This window comes from Leucoraja erinacea, chromosome 13 (genome assembly GCF_028641065.1).
Source record: "Leucoraja erinacea ecotype New England chromosome 13, Leri_hhj_1, whole genome shotgun sequence".
Taxonomy (NCBI): Eukaryota; Metazoa; Chordata; class Chondrichthyes; order Rajiformes; family Rajidae; genus Leucoraja; species Leucoraja erinaceus.
In genome coordinates this window covers 33746800-33760393 of record NC_073389.1, presented here as the reverse complement: position 1 = coordinate 33760393, position 13594 = coordinate 33746800, and the positions used below count along the sequence as shown (strand labels likewise).

The 13594-nt window shown below is 42.6% G+C and overlaps 1 protein-coding gene across 3 annotated transcripts in view; it reads left to right on the top strand.

The window, feature by feature from the left end:
• The window catches only part of LOC129702837 (RCC1 and BTB domain-containing protein 1-like), a 48772-nt gene that overhangs the window by 13391 nt on the left and 21787 nt on the right, over positions 1-13594 (top strand). For 2 of the 3 annotated variants that reach the window (XM_055644865.1, XM_055644864.1), the window contains exons 4-10: positions 4190-4356; positions 5150-5308; positions 9264-9371; positions 9980-10122; positions 10784-10974; positions 12417-12543; positions 12635-12786. In XM_055644865.1, the coding sequence (XP_055500840.1) occupies positions 4190-4356; positions 5150-5308; positions 9264-9371; positions 9980-10122; positions 10784-10974; positions 12417-12543; positions 12635-12786 (1047 nt within the window). The remainder of the gene's footprint in view (positions 1-4189; positions 4357-5149; positions 5309-9263; positions 9372-9979; positions 10123-10783; positions 10975-12416; positions 12544-12634; positions 12787-13594) is intronic. The other variant, XR_008724448.1, reaches the window with a different exon arrangement.

Below are 13594 nucleotides of genomic sequence, written 5' to 3'. Positions count from 1 at the left end.
ATTCGGGAATTGCTCTGCCAAGGACAAGAAGGCTCTGCAGAGAGTAGTGCGTTCGGCCGAACGCACTATGGGAACTTCACTCACCCCCCTGCAGGAACTATACAACAGGAGGTGCAAATCCAGAGCAAACAAAATCAGAGAAGATCCACCCCTGCATCGGACTTGTACGGTCAGGCAAAATGTTGCCTGCAGTGAGACGGAGATTGAGAAGGAGTTTCTTCCCAGAGGCAATCGGACTGTAAACGCCTTTCTACTAGGGACTAACTCTACAGGCTATTATTTATTATGTAAAATAAATGTTGAATTTGTGTTTATAATTTCCAGGTCATTGGTCCGCGGCTGACTTTCAACTCGTGTGTATGTGACAAATAAACTTGACAATAACTAGATAAAGCACTGTGATTCCAAAACGCACGTAGACAGTCACAGATAGTAAGGGATATCTTGAGAACTGCCCAGTAGATATTTTTCTACATTTTCAATAGGACCTGTATCGCTTTACCTAAATACATTTCAGGTTTTTTAATTTCAGGAATAATCACCCTGTACCTAGAACAAAGTAGTCAGTATAAACACCATTTCTGTTATTAATGAAACGTGGTGGTTGAAAGAAACTACCTCACAAACTACCTACCCTCTCACCTGACCGATCTCGAGAAGCGTTCCCACATTGGCATCAGCCACCTCAGAAATAAGCCATCCTTGTTCCAAAATGCTGCTGTAGAAGATTACCAATACTAGTATCTACTTTGATAACTATGGCGAGAATTGAACTGGAATCTCCAGGTCATTGGTCCAGGCTGATAACTTGCAAATCCAATAAGATAAAGCTAACACAGTATCATAGAGGATATCCATGCCCAGTATACTTTTCTACATATTTCAGATGTAGGCCATGGTTCAGGTTTGGAGGTATGTCTCTTCAGTGATAGGAATGGACAGTGTCTGTGACAAGACGGTGGAAACAAGAAACTGCAGGTGTTGAAACCTTGATCAAAACACGAAGTGCAGGAGGAACTCGGCGGGTCAGACAGCATCTGCGGAGGGAATGGACAAGCAATGTTTTGAGTCAGGACATGGCAGACCAATAACAAGGACATGGCAGACCAATTGAATAACTACTTTGATTCTGTCTTCACTAAGGAAGACATAAACAATCTGCCGGAAATAGCAAGGGACCGGGGGTTAAATGAGATGGAGGAACTGAGTGAAATCCAGGTTAGCCGGGAAGTGGTGTTGGGTAAATTGAGTGGATTAAAGGCCGATAAATCCCCAGGGCCAGATAAGTTGCATCCCAGAGTACTTAAGGAAGTAGCCGCAGAAATAGTGGATGCATCAGTGATAATTTTTCAAAACTTTTTAGATTCTGGAGTAGTTCCTGAGGACTGGAGGGTAGCTAAAGTAACCCCACTTTTTAAAAAGGGAGGGAGAGAGAAAACGGGGAATTACTGACCAGTTAGTCTAACATCGGTGGTGGGGAAAATTCTGGAGTCAGTTATTAAAGATGGGATAGCAGCACATTTGGAAAGTGGTGAATTCATTGGACAAAGTCAGCATGGATTTATGAAAGGTAAATCATGTCTGACGAATCTTATAGAATTTTTCGAGGATGTAACTAGTAGAGTGGATAAGGGAGAACCAGTGGATGTGTTATATCTGGACTTTCAGAAGGCTTTCGACAAGGTCCCACATAAGAGATTAGTATACAAACTTAAAGCACATGGTATTGGGGGTTCAGTATTGATGTGGATAGAGAACTGGCTGGCAGACAGGAAGCAAAGAGTAGGAGTAAACGGGTCCTTTTCAGAATGGCAGGCAGTGACTAGTGGGGTACCACAAGGCTCAGTGCTGGGACCCCAGCTATTTACAATATATATTAATGATCTGGATGAGGGAATTGAATGCAACATCTCCAAGTTTGCGGATGACACGAAGCTGGGGGGCAGTGTTAGCTGTGAGGAGGATGCTAGGAGGCTGCAAGGTGACTTGGATAGGTTGGGTGAGTGGGCAAATGCATGGGAGATGCAGTATAATGTGGATAAATGTGAGGTTATCCACTTTGGTGGCAAAAACAGGAAAGTAGATTATTATCTGAATGGTGGCCGATTAGAAAAAGGGGAGATGCAACGAGACCTGGGTGTCATGGTACACCAGTCATTGAAAGTAGGAATGCTGGTGAGGCAGGCTGTGAAGAAAGCAAATGGTATGTTAGCATTCATAGAAAAAGGATTTGATTATAAGAGCAGGGAGGTTCTACTGCAGTTGTACAGGGTCTTGATGAGACCACACCTGAGGTATTGAGTACAGTTTTGGTCTCCTAATCTGAGGAAAGACATTCTTGCCATAGAGGGAGTACAGAGAAGGTTCACCAGACTGATTCCTGGGATGGCAGGACTTTCATATGAAGAAAGACTGGATAGACTCGGCTTGTACACGCCGGAATTCAGAAGATTGAGGGGGGATCTTATAGAAACCTACAAAATTCTTAAGGGGTTGGACAGGCTAGATGCAGGAAGATTATTCCCGATGTTGGGGAAGTCCAGAACTAGGGGTCACAGTTTAAGGATAAGAGGGAAGTCTTTTAGGACTGAGATGAGAAAATCATTTTTTACACAGAGAGTGGTGAATCTGTGGAATTCTCTGCCACAGAAGGTAGTTGAGGCCAGTTCATTGGCTATATTTAAGAGGGAGTTAGATGTGGCCCTTGTGGCTAAAGGGATCAGGGGGTATGGAAAGAAGGCAGGGATGGGATACTGAGTTGGATGATCAGCCATGATCATATCGAATGGCGGTGCATGCTCGAAGGGCCGAATGGCCTACACCTGCACCTATTTTTCTATGTCTATGTTTCTATGACCCTCCTTCAGACTGATAGGATAAGGGGGGGAGAAAGCCGAAAAAGGGAAGTGGTAGGGACTCTCTGACTGGGGGCCATTGGATGGAATGTGCCACAGACATTGGATTGCGAAAGTGTGGGGGGGCATAAGAGGGGGGAATATACTCACCCTCTGGACCAGGTGCTGTGTGGAGCCCCATTCATTTCCCAGTCCTACTGTACCAATTCCAGATCTTCTCATAAAATAGTTGGAAGGAACCAAATATTTTGTGTCCATGCACAGAGGGAGTCGTTTTTTTTTTAAATCCTTGGATCCATGAGGTGATTGCTGAAATTCTGACAGTACTTCAGGTTGGCCCCATGTATCTGGAATCCTCATCACTGTTTTGAGTACTTCACCGTTTGCTTCAGATATTCCTTTATGTCCCCGCCTAAAGAAGGAGGAATGGTTATCCTGCAAATGCTGGAAGTCCTTCTCTTCCTCTCAGCATTTCCATTGATCTCTCATCTCGAGCAATCATTGATCCACATGGGCTTGCACATGCTTTCATGAGTTCACCCACACAAAAGGCACTTATCTCCCTGGATCATTGATCATTTAGAATACAGAAGGTCTAGATTTTCAGTCGGGTTGAGTGTCTCATAAGGCCACAAGTGATAGGAGCAGAATTGGGCCATTTGGCCCATCAAGTTTATTCCGCCATTCAATCATGGTTGATCTGTCACTCCCTCATAACCCCATTCTCCTGCCTTCTACCTATAAGCCCTGACACCCGTACTAATCAAGAATCTATCTAACTCTGCCTTAAAAATATCCATTGATGGCCTCCACAGCCTTCTGTGACAAAGAATTCCACACATTCACCACCCTCTGACTAAAGAAATTCCTCCTCATCTCCTTCCTAAAGGAACGTTCTTTAATTCCGAGGCTATGACCTCTGGTCCTAGCCACTCTCATTAGTGGAAACATCCTCTCCACATCCACTCTACCCAAGCCTTTCACGATTCGGTAAATTTCAATGAGGTCCCCCCTCATCTTTCTAAACTCCAGCGAGTACAGGCCCAGTGCTGTCAATCATCATATGTTAACACACTCATTCCTGAGATAATTCTTGCAAACCTCCTCTGGACCCTCTCCAGAGCCAGCACATCTTTCCTCAGATATGGGGCCCAAAATTGCTCACAATACTCCAAATGCGGCTTGACCTGTGCCTTGAGAGAACCTCGGCATTACATCCCTGTTGTTGTATTCTAGTCCCAATAAATGTTAGCATTGCATTTGCCAACTATCATCTATGGGTAATTTTTGGAGCATGCCAGTCATTTTGTCAAAACCCTTGTTCTTCTTTACAGACGGAGAGACCTATTCGTGGGGTCTCAACAGCAGTTGCCAGCTGGGAAATGGAACAACTGGTCCTGCCTCGTTGCCTTTCCTCGTTTCCAGCATGTTTTGTGCTAAGAAAGCAGTCGAGGTGGCTTGTGGTTTCAGTCATTCTATGGTTCTCACATCGGATGGAGAGGTGAGAGATTACTTTCTCATTGTAGTATAATAACATTGTTTTTGTTTGTTATTATAATATAATTTTATCTACATTGTGGATACACTTTTCAGCTTAAAAAATAATTTAAATCAAATACAAATCTTATGGTGTTACTATGTGAGCTTCAACCAAATTTCCTTTGAGTTCTTTTTATAAAGAACGAGAGGGCCTGTGGTAGCTGGGCGTCATTATGGGCCAAAGGACCTGTTCTTGTGCATTACTGTTCTATGTTCTAATTGCAGGAATAAGGGACTTCAATTTTCTGGATGTAGTGTAGAAGCTGGTGTTGTTGTCCTTGGAATAGAAAAGATTAAGAAGAGATCTGATTATAGATATTTAAAATAGGCAGAGTGCATGTTCATGTTGGGAAATGGGTCAATAGCTAATGGACAGAGAATAAGATGAAGGGCAACAGAGCTGAAGGTGACACGAGAAGATTCTAGGTATCTAGAATGCTCAGACACAGGTAGTCATTTAGTGTTCAAAAAGGCGCTGGCTAAGTATCTTGGAAAAAGCCATGGGCTGAAACTTGTCTTTCCATGCGGTAATGATTTTGTAATTTAATTTCTGCAAATTGGAACATTGTTCACTCTTTGGAAAATCATAGCCTCAGAATTGTGTGCACGTCACATGTGCCGGTTCCTGGTGCAAGATATCCGAGCATCTGCTGGACTTTGTCAAGTTAATCACATTTTAACCTTTCCTTTGGAATGTAACAATTCTGTACATTTTAAAAACATTGTTCAAGCTTTTTCATTTGCTTTGATAACAGGTTTATTCTTGGGGCTCCAACAACTGTGGGCAAGTCGGATCAGGATCGACTACAACTCAGGCAACACCACGTAGAGTAATACACGGTCTAGAGAACAGGATGATTGTCACCATATCTTGTGGTCAAGTATTCTCCGTGGCTGTAACAGACAATGGAGAGGTATTTCGTGTTTTGTGACGCACCACACAAGCTGGCGTTCATTATTACTTTGCCTATGTTACTGGAAGGGTAATGAGGGCACAGCGATTCACCGTGATATAAAACGTAGAACAATCCAGCACAGGAATAAGCACTTCATCTCACAATGTCTGTGTTGAACATGGTACCGTTTAATTACCCACCTCTGCCTGCATGCAATCCATTTTCCTCCATTCCCTGCATATTCATATCACTATCTAAAAGTTTCTTAAATTCTACTATCATATCTGCTTCGACCACCATCAGGCACCCACCAATCTCTATGTAAAAAAAAAAAGCCCCGTAATTCTCCTTTAAACTTTGCCTCTATCAACTTAAAACTTTGCCCTCTATTCTTTAACATTTCCACACTGGGGGAAAAACATTCTGACTGTCACGCCTCTTCTAATTTGATATATTTCTATTAGGTCTCCCCTCATTCACCGATGCTTCAAAGAAAACAATAGAAGTTTGTCCAACCTCTCCTTATACCCTCTAATCCGTGCATTAAAAGTGGTAAACCTCTTTTGCATCCTCTTTAAAATCTCCGCATACTTCCTTTAATGGAAGCGACCAGAAATCCACACAAAACTCTAAACACGGTCTAACCAAAGTTATATAAAGCTGCAACATAACTTACTGACTTATTATCCAAAGACCTAGGAGTCAGCACCCAACTCTGTCACTGGATCCTCGACTTTCTGACCCATAGACCATAGTCAGTGAGGCTAGGTGACAATAAGCGAGTTCGGTATTCCGCCTGTGCATGCCCAGGTCATAGGTCACTAGAGATAAACATTTTCGGCAGCTGAGCTGCTGCGTGCATACAGTCCTGTGTTTCTTCCGTAGTCAGGGTCTCCGGCGCTGCAAGCACTGTTGAATTGCTACTGGAGTTAGCGACACTATTTCTCCCTTCTCCACTGGTCCATGCAAAAATCTCAGCAGTGACAATCTAATGAATCATGGGTCTGGTCCCCCTCAGCCTGGGTGTATGGGTTCCATTCTGAGTCTGGCTGCCCACCCGGGTTATACAGGGTTATTATACAGGGGCGAACCACGCACCTATCTCCTGCATAGCCCCAGGAGGCAGATTTGTGAGCGTAGTCTCACAATCGTCCCCGTCCTCTTCTGAGTGTCCCATCCTTGTCCGGGGACGGCCGGAGATGTCCAGGGTGACCCTGGACTGATGGGACACCTGCCCAGAGCAGTGGCGGCCCCAGGCTTACAGCCAGCACGGAGAAGAAGCTCTAACTCCAGCTCAACTCTGCTCGTTCCTCGACGGGCCGGGGACCATCAGCTGCACCTCTCGCCTTACCCAGTGGCTGTCGGTTAACCCCCTCGGTGAAGGCGAAAGCCGAGCACCAGTCATCAACAGGGATACACACAAAATGCTGCAGTAACTCAGCGGGACAACAGCATCTTTGGAGAAAAGAAATAGGTGACGTTTCGGGTCGAGACCCTTCTCATAATTAAGGACCTTTCCCATCCTGGTAATTTCTTTTCCCCGCTCCTGTTTTTTTTAGACCTACCTCATTGCAGACTTTTTCCTCTGGAATTAATGCTGTAATGCTGAGAATCTATATTCTGTATTCTGATATATTTATCTTCGCTCTTCCTTTTTTACTTGTGTTTGGCTTGATTGTATTCATGATTTGATTTGATTGGATAGCACACAAGTAAAAGCTTTTCATTGTACCTATGTACACATGACAATAATAAGCTTAATCCTGTCCCAACCGATGAATACAAACGTGTCATTTGCGTTCTTTACAACTCTACTTGTGTTGCCACTATGGACTTTGACCCCAAGATCCTTCTGCACATCAATGCCATTAACGAAGTACTTAAGGTTGGAAGATTGGGACTTCACCCTAGCTATGGGAAACTGTTCGGTAGACTGATAACAGGAGGGGAGAAGCTGCCTTTGAATTTGGTGGTATTGCTTTCAAGCTTTTGTATGTTCTGCCTGACGGGGAGAGTAGAAGAGGGAATGATCAGGGTGAAAATGGTCTTTGGCTGCTTTTGCAAAATAGCGTGAAATGTAATTGGATTCTATGGAGGGGGGGACAGGTAAGGGGCTACATCCATAACTCTTTATAATTTTTTGGGCCTCAGGCAGGCCAGTTGCCAAATGAAGCTGTGATGTATCCTGATAAGATGCTTTCTATGGTGCCTCTGTGGAACTTGGTTGGAGCTGTTAGAGACATGCCAATCTTCCTTGGTTTTCAGTGAAAGTAGAGGGATTGGTGTGCTTTTATACACATACAGTGTATGTGTATAAAGTGTATACACCCATCGTTAATTTATTTGCCACTGTGCTCCACAATTTGAGATTTGTAATAGAAAAAATCACATTTGGTTAAAGTGTACATTGTCAGATTTTAATAAAGGCTGTTTTTACACATTTTGGTTTCACCATGTAGAAATTACAACAGTGTTTATAGTCCCACTGTGACAAGGAAGGAAATAGAAAGTGTAGTAAAATTATGTCAGGACAACAATCACATTGACATACCGCTAAAGCAACAAAGGAGTGTTTCAAAGCGAAAAGATTGTAAACTCTTGCGTGGCCAAGTCAATCACCCGATTTGAACCCAATTGAGCATGCCTTTTATATGCTGAAGAGAAAACTGAACGGGACTAGCCCCCAAAACAAGCATAAGCTAAAGATGGCTGCAATCCAGGCCTGGCAGAGCATCACCAGAGAAGACACCCAGCAACAGGTGATGTCCATGAATCGCAGACTTCAAGCAGTCATTGCATGCAAAGGATATGCAACAAAATACTAAACAAGACTACTTTCATTTACATTACATTGCTGTGTCCCAAAAATTATGGTGCCCTGAAATGGGGGGGGGACTATGTATAAACACTGCTGTAATTTCTACATTTCTATATACCAAAATGTATAAAAATGGCCTTTATTTAAATCTGACATTGTGCACTTTAACCACATGTGATTTTTTTTTTCTATTACAAATCTCAAATTGTTGAGTACAGAGGCAAAAAATTAAATAAAGGGTCTTTGTCTCAAACATTATGGAAGGCACTGTAGTTTCAATGTGGTTGGTCCAGGACAAATTATTGGTGATATTTACCTCCTTGGTGGTACCTTACCTCCATTGATGCTTGTTGGGATGTATAAACGACCTTGTTTCCTGAAGTTATTAACTAGCTTTATCATCTTGTTAACATTGAGGGAGAGGTTGTTGTCTCGACACCATGTTACAAAGTTCTCACTTTTTCCTGTACTCCACAGTGTCATTGTTTGAGATCTGACCACTATAGTAGTGTCATCTGCAAATTTGTAAATTGCAGTGTCCTCTACTGAGATTTAGTGAGGACGATGTGTTCATGAATTGAATAGTTGGGACTGTGTGGAAAGTGAGATATTGTCCTAGGGCAGAGAAAATTAAAGGGACTTATAACAGTGGTAGCCAGGGGGTAACTGTTTTCCATACCAGGAAGCTGAAATAGGAGAGGCCATGTTTAACATGCGAAACATTGGAGCACAGACTATACATGTGACAATACAGGTAGATATCGGTAAGATTACTGGTAATGATACTAAGATTGCAATAACATATAGCATGATAAGAGAATATCTCTGAGGAACATTTACCAACACTCTCAGTAATATTGGGTATGAAAGTGGATTCCACCTAGTAAGTCAGCAGGTATATGGCATAGTGGAATTGAAAGAGCAAAGAGATTTCCTTTAATGCAGTAATTCACATTACATTGCCTGGATGCACGGTGGAGTAGATTCAAAAGTGACTTTCATTAGGGCACTGGATAAATAATTGGGGTTAAAGTGCAATGTTGAAGGAATGGAGCAGGAGAGTGGAACTGCAGCAGGGAAGACAAAAGCATTTTGGGCCAAAAAGCTTCCATTCAGATCTACATCATTCTGAGCTCTTTCCTTCTAATTTTACAGGTGTTTGGTTGGGGTAACAATGGCAACGGCCAACTGGGATCAGGGTTCAACGGCAACCACCTTATTCCTTACAGGTTGATCGCATTACAAGGAATTTGCATCCTACAGGTGGGTACTGATGTCGACTATTGCAATGCGTTCACATCCTCTGTCTTGATCACTGACCAAAAGCTTGACCATGAATGCATTGGCAATCTTGTGTTCATTACCAAAATATTTTTTAAGCAGAGCTTTCGCCTTTTGCTAGCCAACGGCTAGAAGCAAATGTCGGCATCTCTGGGTATAACGGCAATTAAAAGTTGGACATTGGAGAGTTAAGAAATTGCCATTACACTAATACTACCCTACACACTAGGGACAATTTACAATTTTACCAAGCCAAGTAATCTATAAACCTGTCTGTCTTTGGAGTATGGGAGGAAACCGAAGATCTCGGAGAAAACTCTCGCAGGTCACAGGGAGAACGTACAAACTCAGTACAGACAAGCACCTGTAGGCTGGATCGAACCTGGGTCTCTGGTGCTGTAATCGCTGTAAGGCAGCAACTTTACGGCTGCGCCACTATGCCGCCATAAATTTAATCTTGGCTCTATTTCGTTGTCTCTGTACTGTACACTGACAATGACAATTAAAATTGAATCTGAATCTGAATCTGGTATTTTGTAGAATGCGTTCTTGAGTTTTATTGCGGTTGATGAACTTTACTTTGATTGCAGATCACCTGTGGTTATGCTCACACGCTCGCACTAACAGATGAGGGCTTGCTTTATGCCTGGGGTGCTAATACGGTTGGGCAGCTGGGTTTTGGAAGTAGATCTAACCAGATGGTCCCGGTGCTGATCACGTTGGAGAAAGAAAGGTAATGTTGTTTAACATTTAATTCAGTTTGTGACTGGACTCTCAATATATCACTTTTAACTGTTAAAGTGTAAAGATGAGGGAAATATTAATTTGCATAGTGAATTGTTAGAGTCTGGAATGTACTGCCTAACATGATAGTAGAAATAGATTCAATGGTAACTTTCAAAAAGAAATTGGAGAAATTATGAGCTTAAATGCATTCAATGAATGTACAAATTAAGTAGATATTTTGGCATGCTTGACACAATAAGAATATTTTTTAGTTTTTCTCTCTTTGTTTATATTGTTGATTGCCAGTCCTATTATCATTCATGATAAATGAATAAAAAGTCCATTGCTTCCCCTCCCACTCAAGCTTTTCTGGTTGAGACAGTACGTGTCAGTCTTTCCTGTAGCTTTTCTCCCATCACCTTGCCAAGTAAATACTTAGCTGTTGGACTGCTCTCTGTCTCACACTTTCATTGGTCAGACAAGGCTGTATTTTATGAATCGCCATATTTAAAACTATGTAAGTGGTTGAGTATTACATTGAATTTTTTTTGATGAAAAAGTATCAACTAATTTATAACAATTGACTAATTCAATAGAAAAACAAAATCCCTTAAATATGTCGTGTTTGTGCTTTCCTACCAGTTCTTTTATTTGTGTTTGCTCTGTAGGATTGTGGAGATTGCAGCCTGCCATTCCACCAGTACCTCGGCTGCTAAAACCCAGAGTGGCCAAGTGTACATGTGGGGCCAATGCCGTGGGCAATCGGTCACCGTACCATGCCTCACACATTTCTCCTGCACAGACGATGTGTTTGCTTGCTTTGCGTCTCCTGCAGTTACGTGGCGCCTCCTGTCGATAGGTAAGTTCAGGATGAATTGGACGAACACGCCTCAAAATCTGACATGTTTATATTCGAGTTATACACTATCTAACATGCATCTTGAACCTGTATGTTATTTTTGGTCCAGTTACAAATTTGTTACCAAAAGGAATGGGTGCAGCTAGTAGAGCAGAAACCCGGGTTCTGTGCTCAACTTGGGTGCTGTCTACGCGGGTTGGTTCAAGAACTATAGGCACAATATAATCCTACCTTGGCAATGGGATACCACTGACCACCTCTTGCATCACCATGGACTTGCTTTTTCTAATTATGTTATGTACCAAGAGTCAAGAGTCAATTTAATTGTCATTTGGACCCCTGGAGGTCCAAACGAAATGCCGTTTCTGCAGCCATACATTACACACAAATAGACCCCAGACACAACATAATTACATTTAACATAAACATCCATCACATAACTGTGATGGAAGGCCAAAAAAACTTATCTCTTGCACTCTTTTCTCAAAGTTATGGCGATTGTGTCCCGGCGCCATTGAAGCCACGCCGGGTGGTGCGAGGTCGGGGGTCTTGGTGTTGTGTGTGTGCTTCCAGCCGCGCGGGGCAATGGTGTTAGGCCCCGCTCCAGGAGCTCTTTTTGCAACAAGAATTCGCCGTGCAGGAGCCCCGAAAAGACCCGCATTTGTGCAGCAGCGGCTCAGCAGCGGCAGCAGCAGCAGCATGCAGCAGCAGCGGCAGCGGCAGTTTTCCCACCGCTCCACCGCGCTCCGGTCTCGGCCAGCTCTGCGACTGCAACGGTGAGTCGGCACCAATGTCCCCGGCTTCTTCCTGTTGGAGGCCGCTCCTCGTTGCGGCCTCAACGACACCTGAGACCCGCCGAGAAAAGGTCGGGTCTCCATTGATTCAAAAGTTTGTACCCCAACATAAAATAACAAAAACTACATAAAAAACACAGACCCTACAGGCTGCAGAGGCCGCTACTGGCCAGACCGCCTACCAACTAATGTCATTCTTTTTGCTTTTGTTTTGTGAAGTATTTGTGTAATCTATGTATATTATGTTTTCTTTTCTGCGTTTAAGTGCTTGTGATGTTGCTGCGAGCAAGATTTTTATTGTACCTGTACCTCTCCCTACTTATACTGCAGACAGTAAACTCGCCTTGTTTGCATATTTTCCTTGGTCTTTGATTTTCTGTTTGCATGCTTTTTGAATTTGCATCCACTAATTATGAAATTATTACATTACGAATAATCAGATTTCTGTGCCTTTATTTGATTCCACCTAAATATGTCACCCTCCTGTGCCTCTCGCACACACCCCGTGTCATTTATTCAGATGAGTTTTCAGGACACTTAGATAGCTTATCCCCAGACAAACTTGCTGATGTAGTTTGTTAGGATGTTTCTCTGCTTCATTTAATTCTGGAGCACTTAGCTGTGTCTTTTAATGTTCACTCTGTCTAGAACAGGATGATCACCCAACAGTAGCCCAGTCTTTGCACAGGGAGTTTGACAGTTTGGAAACATCTGATTTAAAGTTTTGCGTGGAAGGAAAATTAATCCATGTTCATAAAGCTATTCTAAAAATCAGGTACTGCTTTGAAATTTCATCCAATTTTTTTATTTTTTTTTGGAATTCAATTTTTGTAAAATGTGCAAATGTTAGTTTTGCTTCACCCCAGGTGTGAACATTTCCGAAGTATGTTCCAGTCCTACTGGAGTGAAGATGAGAAAGAGGTGATTGAAATCGACCAGTTTAGCTACCCAGTTTACCGTGCCTTCCTAGAGTACCTGTACACAGACTCTGTCAACCTACCTCCCGAGGACGCAGTAGGTACCGTATATGTAACTATTTATTGCTTAATGATTGCTGTTGGATTTGGAGCTACAGGAATCAATATTATAAATATTACTTTGTTTAATAAGTTTCATATGAAGAACATTCCCTGATGTAGTGTAGCAAAGGATGAATTTTCCACTAATTACTGCTGGAATTGAATCCACCAATGCCCCCTTTTTTGCCATCCTAATTGCTGTCTTAAGTGTATTCTGACATCCCTATGCTCCTCAAGCATTCATTTGATCCCACCTGACTGTACATGAGACATGCCTCCTCTTTCTTGACCAGGCCATTAATATATCTTATCAACCATGGGGTACCTTTTCTTGCCAGCATTGCTCTGCGTTCTTGCAGGGGGACACTGGCCCTGGACTCTTTGCATCTTACTTTTAAAAGCCTTGCCAGATGTTTCTCTATTTAATTAAGAGCCCCCTCTCCCATCAACCTTGCCTAATTAAATCAAAATTATCCTTGCCCCAATTTGGAATCTCAATACGCGGACCAATCGTTTAGTTTTCTATAACTATCTTGAAATTAATACAATGATGGTCACAGATCCCAAAATGCTCCACAACTGACATATGCACTTGCCCCACCTCTTGTTTCATAAAAGGAGGTCAGGGTTAGCCCTTTCTGCAGTAGAGCCATCTACCTTTTATTTCAGAAAACCTTCCTGGGCACACTTAACAAATTCTGCCACATTTAATCCCTTGGTATTTTGGCCGTCATAGTCAATATTAGGGAAGTTATGATCACCTATTGTTACAACCTTATTATTCATATATCTATCTGTGATCTCCGA